The sequence below is a fragment of the Aspergillus pseudotamarii genome (genome assembly GCF_009193445.1).
Source record: "Aspergillus pseudotamarii strain CBS 117625 unplaced genomic scaffold BDV38scaffold_81, whole genome shotgun sequence".
Classification (NCBI taxonomy): Eukaryota; Fungi; Ascomycota; class Eurotiomycetes; order Eurotiales; family Aspergillaceae; genus Aspergillus; species Aspergillus pseudotamarii.
The window spans coordinates 59,154-75,149 of NW_022475095.1; the positions used below are offsets into that span (position 1 = coordinate 59,154).

The window sequence follows — 15,996 nt, forward strand, 5'->3', positions numbered from 1 at the left end:
CAACATCGCTCGCGCTCCCCTTTACCTTCTGCTAATTCCGGATTTCTCCCTTCCTTTCACTGCTGATATTGTCTGTTGGTACAGCCATGTCAATTACGAACGGTCAAGACCTTACTTACCCTTTTCCATGCGATCCTGGATAACTAACACTTTTCAGATTTCATCTGGGCGGCCAGCCCTTCTACCACCAGGGGCCAACCCACCCACCTCTCGTCGGATGCCAAAGGCGAACGGCTTGCTTATGCGGTAAATACAAGACAACCTATCGTTCTTTTAAAGAGATATCGGAAGATCTTGACTAACGGGAAGTGAGGCCTAAGGCCAATAAATCCATATTCTTGCGTTCAATCGACAACCCCGCCATCGCGACGCAGTACACCGAACATAAGGCTCAGACTACAGTCGCACGGTTTTCACCGTCTGGATTCTACGTCGCTAGCGGTGATGCAACTGGATTAGTTCGAGTCTGGGACTGCGTCGGCGAAGGGCATACGAAGGGTGAATACAGTATTGTCAATGGTAGGATCAATGATCTCGCATGGGATGGGGATTCCCAGCGTATAATCGCGGTTGGTGAGGGGAAACAACGATATGGCCACTGCATTACTTGGGATAGTGGAAATACCGTCGGGGAAATTTATGGCCACACCCAACAGATTAACTCCGTTTCGATTAGGCAACAACGACCTCTGCGAGCTGCTGCTGCTGGTGATGACAAGAATTTAGTCTTCTACCATGGAGCGCCTTTCAAGTTCAACACGGGTATCCGTGACAAACACACTAATTATATTTATGGCGTCGGCTTCAGTCCAGATGGCTCAGCGTTGGTTAGCGTTGGTGCTGACCGGAGGATCTGGCTTTATGATGGCAAGACGGGAGAGTCAAGGGGCCAGATTGGGGAAGGTGAGCATAAGGGTAGTATTTTCAGTGTTTCATGGTCCAAGGACTCTCGGAAGTTCGTAACTGCGAGTGCCGATAAGACCGTCAAGGTATGGGATGTGGAAGCCGGTAAAGTTTCACAAACATGGAACATTGGAGGAGAGGGAAGTACAGATATCAAAGACCAGCAGGTCGGCGTGGTTTGGCCCCCGGGCAGAAGTGACAATCTGCTTATCAGTTTGTCACTGGGTGGCAATCTGAATTATCTCGCTGAAGGTACTCCTGAGCCTAGACAGGTCATCCAAGGCCACCAGAAAAACATTACATCCTTGACACAGTCCCACTCCAGTAGCGACAATGGCACATTGTGGACTGGAAGTTTCGACGGCAGAGTCTGCAGCTGGGACGTGCCCACTGGAACTGCGGAGGAGGTGGACGGCGAAAGTCACTTGACGTATATTGCAGGCCTTGCGCCGATAGAGGAAGGCAATGGTAGAATCTACAGCGTGGCCTGGGATGACACCATCAGATCTGTGGACGTTGGGGCTAAAACATACAACGGAAGCTCTTCCAAGCTATCTGGACAGCCTAAGGGTATCGCTGCAGCTGAAGCGGTATTGGTAGGGACCTCGGAGAGTGTTGAGATTTACAAAGACGGCCAGAAGATTGGCGACTTCAAGTCAAAGTTTACCATAACTGCTGTGGCAGCATATGGAAGCACTGCAGCCATCGGCAGCGATGATTCAACTGTTCAAATTTGCGAAATCTCGGGCGCTACTTTGATTCCTAAGACGGATATTAAAGCTTCTCGGAATCCCGTGTCCGCATTGGCTTTCTCGCCGAACGGTTCCCTGCTGGCTGTTGGTGATTCACGCGGTCGCGTTCTTGTTTACAACGTCGCCGATGCCAGTCTAGTCACAGACCGTTGGACGGCACATACTTCGCGGATCACTTCCATTGCATGGAACGAAGACGGTACACACGTTGTGAGCGGAGCGTTGGACACCAATATATTCGTGTGGAACTTGGCCAAACCTGGAGAGTGGCTTCAAGTTACTAATGCTCACAAAGAAGGTGTCAACGGTGTAGCCTGGGTGTCGGGGTCGAAGATTGCATCGGCTGGTGCGGATGCAGCAGTCAAGTTGTGGAAAGTGGAAGGTTTGGAATAGAGTAAAGTGAAATGGACTTGGGACAGCAGCGATCATGATATACGTATGTGTGAGAGGAACGTTATCTCTGTGCTGCCTCTTCCTTATTTCACTATCTTTCCCCTCGGATTTCGAAGTGTACATACATACAATGAAGTACAGTATTTACAGTTAGGTATTAGGATATTGTAGCTGCTTTTAGCAGTAGTATCGCCTAAGTATGCGTGTTCCTAATTCACTTAGGCCGTGGTGATAAGATGGCGGGTGATCAACAGCGGATAGAACAAGCGACGATCGTCATAGCCACTGTGTACATCAAGCGCCCGCAAGCTCCGGTTTGACAACACTTGGAGTCTCCTGCGCGCCTCCAGGAAGGCAAGAAAAGAAAAACAAAATGAGATCATAAAATGTCTCTGTCTGAGGACGCGTCGAGTAGTTCCCGTCGCTTTTTGCGACCGAAGAAGGTACCATGGCAAGATCTCTGGTTGAAGGTGTTCAAGAAAAAGAGAAAGAGGACGAGCCACCGTTGCTAACCACAAATTTGATACGAAGCTGCGGCAGGCGACGTTTGTCCTACCTAAAACCGGTCAACGCTTGAGAGGTCTAGTTACTCTACGAAGCCCTCATCCCGAATCGAATGGCCACGATGACGAAGAACGCCGCGGGCTACTCTCCGGACAATATTCCGTGGGCCGGGAAGGGATACCTTTACGCTTATGGAGAAAGGTGCGAAAAACAGAACTTTGGATACATCGAGTTATTTCTACTGAGCTAGGAATCGGTGTCCTGAAATGCAGCCTAGCCTACTTATTGGGATCGCTTGCAACTTTCGTGCCAGCGATCGCTTCGTGGCTAGGCCATCAAGATGGCAAGCATGTTGTGGCCACCGTTACAGTCTACTTCCACCCAGCAAGGTCTCAAGGGAGCATGTACAAGGCATCAATTTGTGCCTTCCTAGCGTTTCTCTACGCTGCTTTCATCTCTTTGACAAGCATGTGTGTCTCTAGGTTCTTTCAGGACACCCTTGACTTACTCCCACTGGGCCATGCTGTAGTTCTCATAGTCTTCTGTGGAGGTGGTTTAGGATTTATTGGATGGACAAAGCAAAGACTGGGCGACCCCCTTGTGAACGTCGCCTGTTCCCTTGCTTCGCTGTCGTCCATTACCGTCTTGACAAAAGAAGGCTCAGTACAGAATGGGAATTTGTCGTTCGCTAAAATTTTTCAGGTTTTGAAAATGGTCGTGATGGGTGTAGCTGCGGCCATGGCTGTGTCATTTATGATATTTCCAATATCTGCACGGAAAAAGCTACGGTCAAACCTCACCACTGTCACCGAGACGCTAGCAACGATGCTAGCCTTGATTACTGAGAGCTTCCTCACTGGATCTGAAGAGGAGCTTCAGACTGAAGAATACCTAAGTGCAGCTGCGCGCCATAAGCAAGCATACAGTCAGCTTGACAAACTATTAAGAGAAGCGAAATTGGAGCATTTTGTTGCAGGTACAGAGAGACAGTACAGGCTGGAGAAAAAACTTGTACGCTGGGTACAAGACATCACTCATAACATGGGCGGCTTGCGCAGTGCGGCTCTCCTGCAGTTTCAGCTGCTAAAGCAAACCAAACTTGCCAGGCCAATGCAGTACAATAGCGAAGCAGAGATTATAAATGGGATTCATCGAGAATCTTTACCTAGTCCATGGTCAGTACATGAGGAGCGACCAAGTTTGGAGCCGATAGATGAGAGGCCGGAAGAAGAGGTCTCGGATTCAGGAAGAGACAGGCCGAATTCAAGTCCGGAAAGAGAGATTTCTGATTCAGAAACTGATCACGTTCTTCTTCCTGCGGATATTTTCGCACTATTTATCGGTCATTTAGGGCCTTCGATGGTAACGAGGCACCCAATAACCACTACATGTTGGTAGATACTAATCATTAATAGCGATCGCTTGCATTCACTTTAAAAGAAATCTTCAAGGAGATTCCTTTCAAGCCTGCACCGGATTACAGAGTCGCAATCAATAGTAGGTTCCGCACCAGTCTTGACCGGGCACTTGATCTCTATCGAGGATCCCGAGAAGAGGCGTTGAAGACTATATATCGACAGAAGGATGTCTTAGACATCCAGACCTTGGAAGTCGAAGCGGATCTTGAGGAAGTTGCTGCCAGCTGCGGCCATTTTAGTTTTTCGCTTCTGGAATTCGGTGAACAGCTAAAGGAGCTGCTAGCAATCCTTGATGAGTTGCAACTTGAAGCTGAGGAGAGGCCTAGTGGTAGATCCTGGAACTGGCTGAGGTTTTGGTCTCGACGAAATGCTTGGGTAAGAGCAAAAGATACTGGTATGCTGTCTCAGCTGACATGGGCCTAAACGGTTAAAATTATGCTGACTGGCATCCAGAGCGGCCATTGGTTGAAGCAGGTTTCGTACAAGGTGGTGTTGAGCCTCAATTGGTGGTCGGTAACACTGAGCCACACAGTAAAACATCGTTATCAACCCTCCTTCCGGGAAACATGTCGGGGGAAAAAAGCTTTGGTTATCGTATCTGGAAGTCACTCAAGATCTTTCGACGGGATGATACCAAGTTTGCTATCAAAGTAGGTACAGGTGCGGCACTCTATGCTTTGCCATCATTTCTCCCGTCCACAAGACCATTTTACTCTCATTGGAGAGGCGAGTGGGGTCTTTTGTCGTACATGCTAGTTTGTTCGATGACCATCGGTTCTTCAAACACCACCGGCTATGCCCGTTTTTTGGGTACCAGCTTAGGGGCACTCTGCGCCGTCATTTCGTGGTTCGTGACTGGTGGGAACGTGTTTGGCCTCGCATCTCTGGGGCTATTCATGGCTACGTGGACGTCGTATCTCATAATTGTCAAAGGGCAAGGTCCGATGGGCCGCTTCATCATGCTTACATACAACCTCTCGGTGTTGTACGCGTACTCCCTGAGCCAGAAGGAAGGGAACGATGACCAGGACGAAGGGGGCGAAAGTCCGATTATAACTGAGATTGCTCTTCATCGTGTTGCATCTGTTCTGTCTGGCTGTATCTGGGGTATTATCATCACACGAGTGATTTGGCCTATCAGCGCGAGGAAAAGATTGAAAGATGGTCTAAGCCTCTTATGGCTTCGAATGAGTCTACTCTGGAAACGCGGCCCGCTGTCTACCATGACTAGTAACACGGATAACTCAGTTTTCATGAGCCCAAGGGAGAAACTGGAGATTGAACGATTCCTTTCGCACTTGGAATCTCTTCAGGCGTCCGCCCGCTCCGAGTTTGAGCTGAAACGCCCATTCCCTGATTTGGCATACAGTAACATTCTCTGCCGCACAAGGAGTATGGTAGACGCTTTTCTTGCGATCAATATTGAGCTTGATAAAAATATGACAGCGTCCGAAGGCGAGCTTAGTATTCTCCAATATACCGATAAGGAAAGGCAGCAATTGTCGTCGCGCATCAGCCATCTATTGTCAGGTGAGTGTAGGGGATTGTAGGGGATTAACCAGAAAGGGCAATTCTAACCGCAAGTATAGTAATGGCCTCGTCTATGAAACTCGAGTACCCGCTGAGCGACGTCCTTCCTAGCATTGAACATGCCCGAGACCGGCTTCTTGCCCGCCTTTTCCGCTATCGCAAGGATCATGAAGCATCGCGCCTGTCTACGGACGAGGACTATGCGTTATTGTATGCTTACAGTAAGTCGAGGCTATACAGCGATTCGTGTTTTAAATCCCATATTGTTGCACGATATGGCGTGAACTGTTCATACAATATTGACTAATTCATCTTTAGTTTTAGTTACTGGTCAATTGTCGACAGAGATCGAGGGAATAATGGCGGAAATCAGCTGCTTGTTTGGAGTACTCGACGAAGACATTGTGAAGCTATATGATTAGGCTCTTTTCCCCCCTCTAAATCGACTGCGTTCCTTTAGATAACGAAGCGCATGTAAACATATGTAATAATCTCTAAATATACAGGATCGATAAACATTACGAAACAAAAGTAGTCCTTTCTTGTAGTCTTTGTATTGCTTCATTCACTAGGATACTCCAGTGACTTTTGTAACTCATTTTTTGGCGGGGAAGAAGAAATCCAACCCAAGCATTTTATCAACTTCAACCTCCTTCCATCACTTCGCTCATCGACCCACTGCCCTTCCGATCGCGATCCCTTCGTTCCTCGCATGCTTTCGTCTTCTACTAATATCAAACTGTCTTTCGGGTTTCTCTGGATGTATTCTGCTTCATGAAGGCCTAGTTCTCCCCGCCATCCCGGCTTCGCGCAGCCCGTCGCGCTTCTGCGAGCCTCTCAACCATGCAGATCGATCCGGCCGCTCTGAGTCGGACTGAGTCTACATCGACCGCAATAACTCCCTCAAAAAATGCGACCCCTAGCACTTCAACGACTTCGAAGTCTACTAAAGCCCTGATATCTGTCCCGCGACTGGATCTTGAGCCTATCTATACAGAACTGAAAGCCGCTATCGGCGACAGCTGGCCTGAGTACAAGGAGACCACTACTCTCTTCCTTCTAGGTACGAACGCATAGCAGAAATTGGCCCAGTCCTTCCAGTCCTTCTTCTTCTTCTTCTTTTTTTTTTTACTTTTACTTTTCCTTATCCATTTCCTTTTTGTTCTTCTTCAAGATATGTTTACTTTCTGAAGGATGAGCTAACGTCGCTCTTCTCTATCATAGGACAATTGAACCAGAATGAACTCTCGTCTCGCGTTGATCATATAATTTGCGCCGACCAGAAAACTGAACACCTCCATAATAATTTCATATGCGCAATTATTGGGAACCTCACAAGGGACCTTCCGGATCATGGAGTTGCAAGTTGGGTGTCGGCGAACGACAAACCGTCGGTGGTCTCGAAGCCGACATCAGGGGATGCAGCGGAGCAGAGGCTAAAGACGGAGGTCATGCAGCTTCCTCCTAGAGATCGTCGGCGAATAAAAGCAATTCCTGAGGTACGATTACAACGTTATAGCCGACCATTAGAGTGCGTAATCCATTCTGACAATGGTCTCGATCAGCATGACCCCGTTGAGACTACACCGAACGGGTTAGAGGAATATCATTTGGCGAAACAAATAAAGCTGCCCAGCCAAGTACCGGCAAGTGCAGGCGGCCTGAATAAAACAAGTAGGTGTAATAAATTTAATGTCTCACTTATGGGTCTAGGGATGCTTACCACACTGCTTGGCGGTAGATTGGGAGTTGGAGATTCGAAAACGCTATGCACAACCTTTGGCATCAGAGACTGGTGAATTCCCAGATGCTGAATCCATTCATGCTCGTATGATCCCTATATGCTACGAAGAGTCAATTGTTAGTGGCGCAGGGCTACCCTGCGCTGAGTTTATGGCCATTGCAACGGAAACTTTTGTGAAGGAAGTTTTATCTGTCGTATTCTCTCGGACGAGGTCTAACGGACCATCCGGCACTATTAATGGTATGATGATGCGCAAGTATCGCCAGCAGCTTGAACGGGAAGAATTAGCTTTTACACGCGGGGAGATTGTGAAAGATGGTGCGACAGGCTTGCTACCTGTCGAAGCTAAAGAAGCAAGCGTTAGAAAGCCCCTCGGGGTCAGAGACCTCCGTTTGGCTTTAGAGCTTGGTGGGGGAGTTCTCAGTCATATGCCACTGATTGTGGATCAAATAATGGGCGGCTACCTTGAGGATGAGCTTGAAACAGACAAGCAAGACCGAGCTGACGATGTGGCGGAGATTCCCAAGGATAGTATGAAGTTGAACAATTCGACGGAGATAATGGAGGTTGATGATGATGGGGATGTTGTATGGGAAGGTGCCACGATGGCAGACCGAGAACAGCTGGGGTCTTTACTGGACGAGTGCTTGTCCATGGCCTGTTGATCCTTCCCCTCCCTCTTTTTCCCTTGCTTTCTTTCCATCATGATATTCATTATAATTTCGGACCTCCTCTTCCTCTTTGATTTCCCCTTCCTTTTGGTGTTCTCTTTGACTTATTGTAAGTATACGGTCCTATGCGACCAAAGCAGTGGCATTTCGACCAGGGTCCAAAGGCGTACTTGGAGTGTGAAGGGAATTTGTTTTTGGTGTGACATTATCTACTTTGATTTGGCACGGAGTTCAAGCGTCCGATTCGTCTTCTATCCTTCTTCGGTCTCCTTGAGCCTCTTTCCCTTTACAACTTGGCGCGCTTGAGGACCTGGGTTCCCATGAGTCTTCCTTGAGAACTCGACCATGGTAGTTCTCGAGTGCGACGCGCATGGTATGTGCTTCAAAGAGTCGCCACAGAGTCCAATTTATGGGTAGATATCTCGTCTACGATGATTCATAACAGAAACGAAAAGAAAAGAATGAAGGTTTCTGAATGTGCGGCAAACTCGTTCGATACCCACTCCTCGGTTTACTATTTCTTTTCCTTTCTTTGCCGTATATCTGAACGGCGGTTGAGACCTATATATACTTTGAGAGCCATGAAGGCAATTGGCATACTACGCACACACTGTTCCTAGCTTGCTTTTGTTTACTCTATACACTATTCCCCCTTTGTTCCATCTCACCGCTATATTTGTTGTCACAATGAATTATGGGGTGCCAGAGACGTGTTAACGTTGATCTTACCAGGCCTATCTTTACTGTTTCCTCGTATCAGAATTTATTTACTCATATTCTTAATCCTAAGGCTCACTGGTACAGTCTCTCATTTCTCCACCAACCCCAAAACTTTACAACCTTGAAGTATATAGATTATAAGCCAATTTTGGACAAAACTATGCGGTGTTGATTACTTACACAAGTCGCTCGGCAACCATTTTCAAAATCTCTTCGGTCGACTTGTGCGCGTTAGCAGGATCTTTAGCCACCGATTGCCAGACTTCGCCATGTTTGGGCTCTGTAGAGATGCACTTCGATACCACATCTGCCCGCTTCTCCTCTGTTCCGTGTTGCAATAGGAACTTGTAATACCAAGCCCAGCCGTCCCCTAGGTCGCTGTCGGACACAATGGCCTTCTCAAACCATGTCATTGCTTTCTCCAGCCGACGCTCCCCCCAGAAAATCCGCGCCACTGTAATGAATAATATCGGGTCATTATCGACCTTCTTGATAGCCTCCAAACTGCGAGCCTTCCGTTGTGCCCGCGGTTCGAGATGCCAGATACTCTCACTCCATAACAATCCAGATGTTGGCACTTCCTGCAATGCCTTTGCCATCAAGATCTTGGCTTGGGCGATATTGTTTGCACGCCGTTCAACTCGAACGCTTTCTGTCCACAATTCAGCACTCTTGGGAACAGCAAGCCGAGCTCTGTCAAGAACAGAGCGGGCCTTGACGACAGCACCAGCCTTTTCTTCCAGTCTTGAAGCCAACAGCCACAATGGAACAGATCTGGAACACGCACGAGTACCTGTTCCATATGCCTCCCGGGCTTGCGGGTACTTATTCTGGGATTCATAGATTTGACCCTTCATCATCCAAAGCTTGTCCGCCTTTGGGTATAGTTGGAGGCCCTGGTTTACTAAATCTAGCGCCTCATCTGCATTACCCAGCTGTCGCTCAAAGGCGACACTTTTCACCCAAACGCGATCTGTTCCGGCTTCCCGACGAGCAGTCGCAAGGAGCTCTCTAGCCTGCTCTGTTTGCCGGGCGTCGGCCTCGAGCTTAACAGCAGCAAGCCAAATATCCTCATTATTGGGATTCTGGTTAAAGGCGCGACCCAGCACTCGTCTGGCCTCGTCGATTTCTCCAGTTTGCCATTTCTCTTTCGCAAGGAGCAACCATAGCTCTTCACTCTGTGGGCAAGCTTCCACAGCTTTCTCGAGGACCTGCCATAACGCTTCTTTCGTACCATGGTTACGTTCAAGGTCTGCGGCTGCAAGCCAAATAGATCTGCGGTTGACAAACACGCGCAACGCATAGGCATAAATGGCTCTCGCAGTCTCGTACCTGCCCCTGGCAATACTGGATTTTGCATCATCCATCCAAATGTCTTTCCTATCATCGTCTTCATCCAGACCCCATCCTAAAGTCTCGCGGATAATCGCCCCGCAAGTGAGAATAGCTCCCTCCTCTTCGCAATTCTCGGCTTCTGCTATCCACTCCTCCCTCTTAAGCATAGCATTCTCTCTAGCGAGGGACTGTACAGCTCTCTTCATCACATTCACCTTATTAAAAGTCCCCATTTGCTCCTGGAGTCGTGAAGCAGCAATCCATATCTCGTAGCTCGTAGGGACAGCTTTTCTAGCAGCGTTCAAGACCTTTTGGGCGTTCTCAGGTGTCTCGAGGCGGGCAAGGGCAAGCCATAGCTCCACCGACAATGGTATCATTTCAACTGCCTTTGCGAGAAGTAGACGGGCATCTGCAGGGTCTTCTTCCAAGTTGACAGCTTCTTTCCAAATGACAACTGATTGAGGAATGTGGAGAATGGCCTGTCTAAGAACGTTTTTCTTTGCACGAGGCTCAGATTCCAACCTCATAGCTTCAATCCAGAGTCTTGTGGAGCGATCATTATTCTGAATAGCATTTGCAGCGATTACCTTCGCGTTATGATCTTCATTGAGCCGAATATTCTCAAGCCACGCATCTTCACTTTTTGGGCATAGCTCACATCCCTTGGCGATGCAGTTTCTAGCAGCCACAATTCTACCAGCCAGTTCCTCCAGACGAGCAAGTGCAATCCACCCAGGTGCGTGCTTTGGATTAGTCCTCGTCACAGATTCTAGCAAAACGCGAACTCTTTTTATATCGCCTATCTCCACTTCGCCAGCTTTTAGCTCGGACTGAGTGAGACTCGTGAGATAACCCTTTGGATCAATGCTAGTGGCACTTCCAGATGCCGAATCCCCAGATGAACTTATAGCTGCTTGGTCAAGCTTGACTTTAAGGGCCTTGTCACGAGCAGCACTGATATCCGCAAAATTTGTTATTGTCCCGTCCACTCCTTCCCCCTGAATGTCGGTATGAGCGCCGTCATCCGTAATGGTGGTCTCGAACTGGGTGGAGTCTCTTGCACTGGCGAGGACACTATCCGGTACTGCGTAAAAGCGTTGCCGGAGGTTCTGTTTAGCTCGTCTATTCTTGCCTGTAAGATCTCCAACTTCGGGGAGGTTGGCCCAGTCGTCTTCGGAGACGGAGGCTAATGAGCGCTTTAGATCGGCGAACTGCTGTTGAATTTTCGGGTTTTTCCGTTCGTAGTCTTCTCGTTCTTGAAGTTCCCGGATTTCCCTACAGTTGGCGAAGGAATCAAGTCGGTCTTCTATCCAGACAACCGGGGATGAACCCGATGAACAAATTGCACCATCAAAGAGGTGAACGGGGAGTGAGGGGAAGGGAGAGTACCAACCTTCTTGCTTTCCGGCGCTTGTCCATCCTCTCATCTACTTCTCTGTATATCCGGTCTGCTTCGTCATCTTCTTGATCGAACTGTCCGTATGCGAAAAGCCCAACTTCATTGTCTGGATCCTGAAAACGTTCATCGTCCTCCTCTTCCTCGGCCTTATCTTCTTTGCCACCCTTCTCACGTCCTGCGCCATATGCTGTCGGAGGGGCTGCACCAAGCAGTTGTGCCCTCTTTTCGAGCGCTGCTTGAATCTGCTCTGGCGTGGGACCTTCACGCGCAGGCCCTAGGTCCGAACGAGTAGTGAAGCCAGTTGCACCTCTACCTAGGCCGGCAACATAATTTTCGGGGGCCGGCTGGCTCAAAAAGTCCTTCCTCCCGGAAGCCATCTTGACCAGAGATACGGAGCAAGACTGGGCAACTTTTAAGTTTAAAAATACCAAGATTCCGAGGTAGCAGGAAGTTGTTTTTCATGCTTCAAAGAGGCAATGAACGCAAGAACATTATCCCGCTCCCGTATCTATCTTATCGCAGTATCCTAACCAAACGTAGTTAGATCCTTACCCTACATTATCCAGCACTTCAGAGATGAGCCCTACTAGAATGACCTACCACTACGTACTACTTTAAGGCTCCTCGAACACCAGTGGGATTCACAGGACGTACCTAGGGGCAGGGCTATGTTCTTGCAATATTCCAAGCTCAATTCGTTTGATAGGTCGGCATTATATTATCCACGTTGCGTAGTACCCCTAGAGCGTCCTATGTCTAAACAGTGCTTCCTTTGCGCGCCTGATTGCTTAGCTGCACTGACAGGATCTCATACACCAACGTCTCGCCAACTGAACAACTCTACAGACCAATCATCGTATTTTAAATTCTGCACCTTGGCTTTTGCCCAACACAAAGCCTGTCGTTAAGCTATGGAGTAGACGCCTTCAATGTGCAAATATGAGTTATGGTAGATCACCTGCTGACGACGCGCATGAATTCTCAAGCGGCCTCCCTCTCCCAGTCAACCCGAATGTTTTTCCATCTTGTTCCCAAAACTCCAATTATCGCCAACCGACCATGACCCAGAGTTGGCCTATTGAAAAATTTGGTTTGCAAGAGAAAAGCGAAACAAACAACCCAACTTCCTCCTCCTCCACCCCCCATATAGCCTTTCCGGAAATCCCAAGTGGCCGATCTAGTAGAAACTAATGGCGGGGCATGATATAGAGCATGAGAATAATACCCCCCTCTAGGGTGGGCCCTCTGCAGATCATGAGGTAGACACACAATGAATGTACGCAACACCGGGATGGTGAAAAAGCGGAGCCGACAGGACCACCGGGCTTGGTGGAAGCGGAAATGCACTTTCTTTCCTCCCCTTTTCCTTTTTTCCTTCTCCCACACACCCCCACTCTTCTCTTTACCACGCGCGCATACTGACGATAGAAATGCGTGAGGATGCCGGAAGCAGCAGATGTCGACAGAATTTCACGGGCTTCGCAAAGGAATGTACAAGCATATGCGACGGGTACCGCTTTTGGAAGATGTTGTGGGTTTTCCTCTACAAGGGCTTCCTATTCAGTTTGCATTTATGCCCAAGGGGAAGAACCTGAACTGGCTTCCTTTGTTCACAAGCTAGGGGGTGTATGCCTATTACAGCTCGACTTCTTCACTGCAACCCATTATCGGGGGAGGGGTCACCAGTGGAACGAAGATGAGCCCGAGAGTCTTGAAACAGGCTTTGCCAAATGAATGCTTCACTCAACAGGAGTTCAATATCTTGCTCGGTCCAGTCTTTGGTTGGGAGGGCTTGCAGAAACATCATGACTTCCTATTCTCATTCAGCACTGGCCACCGCATTAATGGTCAATACACTTACCTGGAAATCCATCTTCACCAATTGGTCCGACCATTTGACTAGAAAGGCTGCACACACATAGAGGTGAAATCGTGAAAAGCCCTGCTCCTCGGCCTTGAACGCAAAGTTAGCACATTTCACCTATATGCAAAATTAGGGTAGCGAACCATGTATGTATCCCACATGCGTATGGTGTTCTGGACGCTCATTTCACGCATGAGCAAGCAGTTCATCCATCGGAAACTAAATTGCATAAATTCAACACCTTCATTCTCCAAATGTTTCGCGAGGGTAGCATCAATGCGCATAGTTAAGTCGCGCAATGCTTTAACTTGCCGGTGTATACCGGGCTGAGCATATATATAATTGTCTTGAATGCCGTCAAGAAGCTTCGTAAGACACCAGAATGTATCCGCTTCGACAGCATCCAGCACGCTCCGGGGCAATTGACCTGGATCCATCCCTTCTTCTACATTAAGGTCCGTAACATAGACACCTAGGAAAACTTGCCAAAATGGCGTGGCGAGGTCATTGATCCCTTGCACATAGCCGCTGGCTGGGTGTCGAATGGCCCAAACATAGAGAATCCTTTCTAGCGAGCGTTGAGTAGCCTCATAGCCATAGAGCTGGATATGTGGACAAGTACGAGGGACATCTATACTGATCTGATGCCATATTGCCTCGTCCAGCCCTCTGCCGCGCCCTGTTGTCGAAACAGGAGGGTTCCCAGCACCTGTGGTACTGCCGCGCTCGAAAGCCTGGCGAACGCCATCTAGATACTCCTTACGCTTCCTTTCGAGGGTCGAAATACGTCGTTCGCAATTCGTAGGAAGATAGCCCAGGAGAAGTTGCCAGGTCATCGCCCGTACTTCATCGGGGACCCCTGACCATGCCAAGTTTCTTAATTCTGCTAAAGGAACCGTGCTTGTCTGCAAAAGGCGTTTGAACTTGTTGATTCTCGAAATGCGACTCGAGTATTGGTCCATTTCTTTCGGAGTTGCACTCTTGGGGGGTGGAGCATGGTTGATAAGATTCAAAGCGTTTGCAGGATCTAGTGAGGATTAGCCACCTGCAAGCTTCGGCAGCTTAAATTGCACCCGTTACCTCTTAAAATATCTTTATACTGAGGCCGAAGTATTTTCCCTTCCCCCTTTCTAGCTGTTGGGTACATAGGAACACCCCGTTCCTCTGCAATATCCGAGCTGTTGGCACGCTGTCTACTGTTCCCTAAACCAACACTAAGGGCCGAGGCACTGCCTCCAATTCGACCGCCTGGGTCAACACTCCTGGATGGAAGAGGGTCGACATTCTGCTTCTGCTTCTTCCGCATGCTAGTAATGCTGGGAAGCCCAAACTCATCCTCATCATCATCATAGACAATATCTTCATCTTCCTCGTCTTCTTCTTCGTCTTCCATTTGACTGCGACCCCATGAATCGACTCCTTGGTTCATAACACCGGTGTACGATCTACGAGAAGAGGCAGACCATGATGCAGGCTGATGGGAGGATGGCGAGAAGTGTTGAGGATTGGTAGACGACGATCGGGGCGGTGTCCGAGGGCGCGCATGCTGTTGCGATATACCTCTGCCAAACGCACTAAGTTAGTCCAATGTATTTTGAGGAGCTTCTAAAAATTATGACATATGGGCGAACAAAGCTCACTTCAAGATGTTTGCGTGGGAATATGAAGAGCCAACAACAGTACTTTGATCATTGGATTTGGGGGGGGCGTGATTCTGGGAAACTGATCTTCCCTTCCAGAAGGGCGAACCCGTTCTCCTTCGAAGAGGGATTAGCAAGAAATGGGGAGCAGAAGAGAGAGAGAAAAGTGTGTAACTAATTGAACAGAAATATCTCGCACTAGTAGGGCTGCACATACCCAGACCGGCCTAATAAGTTGAGAGCGGGGAGCTATATCAGCAGCTAGAACGAGGTGAAACATGGGGCCATGAGGTACGAACCAACCTGGACCATCTCCTATACCAGTGAGATAAGTAGTTCAGGTTAGCTCTGTCTCGCATTGGTTTGAGGAGTATTTCTAGACACACTTACCTGCGGCTGGGACTTTCTAGTAGCCATTGCGTGACGCCACTGGTGTGCGGAGGGTCATTCAGAATGGGGGGAAAGTAAGGAAAGTAGGGGGGAAGGAAATTAAGACAGAGGTTAGTTGCGGGGTGCTTTGCGGCACCATGATGCTGTTTTAAGCCTTAGTAGTGTAAGTACTCCGTAGTAGACTAGCCAAGCCAAGACGAATTAACAAATTGTGATGGTAGAGAGTAGCTAGATATTGACTCATTCTTTGTATTGATCCCTAAAGCAATTCATAGTATGTACAATAGCTAGCTTTCTTCCTTTCTTTCTTTCTTAGTAAAACGAAACCAAAAGAAAGAAAAATAAATAAAAATTGTTCGTGAAGAAGCAATCAAAAACTGATTTTAAATGCTAGTACGTCGTAGTACTAGTCTGTACTCCGTACTTAACCTATGTATGCGTATGTATGGGGGAAATTTTAATACCTAAATAGGTGAAATGGAATGAAATTTATTACGGATCTCAGGTTCGCGCGGTCAGCGGCTAACTTAAACTGACTAACTCTCTGTCTCTTTCTCTCTCCTCATGCTAACCTCCGACGTAAACCACACACACCTCTTCCTTCCTTCCTTCCGCTCTACTGTCTCTCACCCTTCTTCTGCCAAACTTTCCAATTCACCTTATATGAATTCCTCTCCTCACTTCTGATAGCTAGTTAGTAGTGAGAAGGAATCTCACTTCATCCCCACCAAAC

At 48.3% G+C, this 15,996-nt stretch overlaps 3 protein-coding genes across 3 annotated transcripts; 1 reads left to right on the top strand and 2 right to left on the bottom strand.

Annotated features, from left to right (window-relative positions):
* Positions 1-86: 86 nt before the first annotated feature.
* Positions 87-7,909, top strand: BDV38DRAFT_275032 (WD40 repeat-like protein; the record flags this gene model as incomplete). The annotated part of the gene is made up of 11 exons (XM_032057943.1): positions 87-102; positions 158-246; positions 321-1,981; positions 2,528-3,914; positions 3,968-4,345; positions 4,426-5,500; positions 5,560-5,721; positions 6,315-6,563; positions 6,725-6,999; positions 7,066-7,174; positions 7,242-7,909. 11 exons carry the CDS (start codon positions 87-89, stop codon positions 7,907-7,909), a joined length of 6,069 nt encoding a protein of 2,022 aa, XP_031908585.1.
* A 719-nt stretch (positions 7,910-8,628) lies between these two features.
* Positions 8,629-11,807, bottom strand: BDV38DRAFT_260899 (U4/U6-U5 snRNP complex subunit PRP6). Its single transcript, XM_032055974.1, has 3 exons — positions 11,364-11,807; positions 8,816-11,245; positions 8,629-8,755 (listed from the first exon to the last, which is right to left on the bottom strand). Exons 1-3 carry the CDS (start codon positions 11,744-11,746, stop codon positions 8,749-8,751), a joined length of 2,820 nt encoding a protein of 939 aa, XP_031908586.1. The 5' UTR covers positions 11,747-11,807; the 3' UTR covers positions 8,629-8,748.
* Positions 11,808-12,790: 983 nt separating this feature from the next.
* BDV38DRAFT_208729 (GTPase-activating protein GYP1) lies at positions 12,791-15,552 on the bottom strand. The gene is made up of 8 exons (XM_032052579.1): positions 15,264-15,552; positions 15,173-15,188; positions 15,091-15,100; positions 14,874-14,990; positions 14,314-14,795; positions 13,377-14,260; positions 13,231-13,323; positions 12,791-13,182 (listed from the first exon to the last, which is right to left on the bottom strand). Exons 1-8 carry the CDS (start codon positions 15,288-15,290, stop codon positions 13,021-13,023), a joined length of 1,791 nt encoding a protein of 596 aa, XP_031908587.1. The 5' UTR covers positions 15,291-15,552; the 3' UTR covers positions 12,791-13,020.
* Positions 15,553-15,996: the final 444 nt, after the last annotated feature.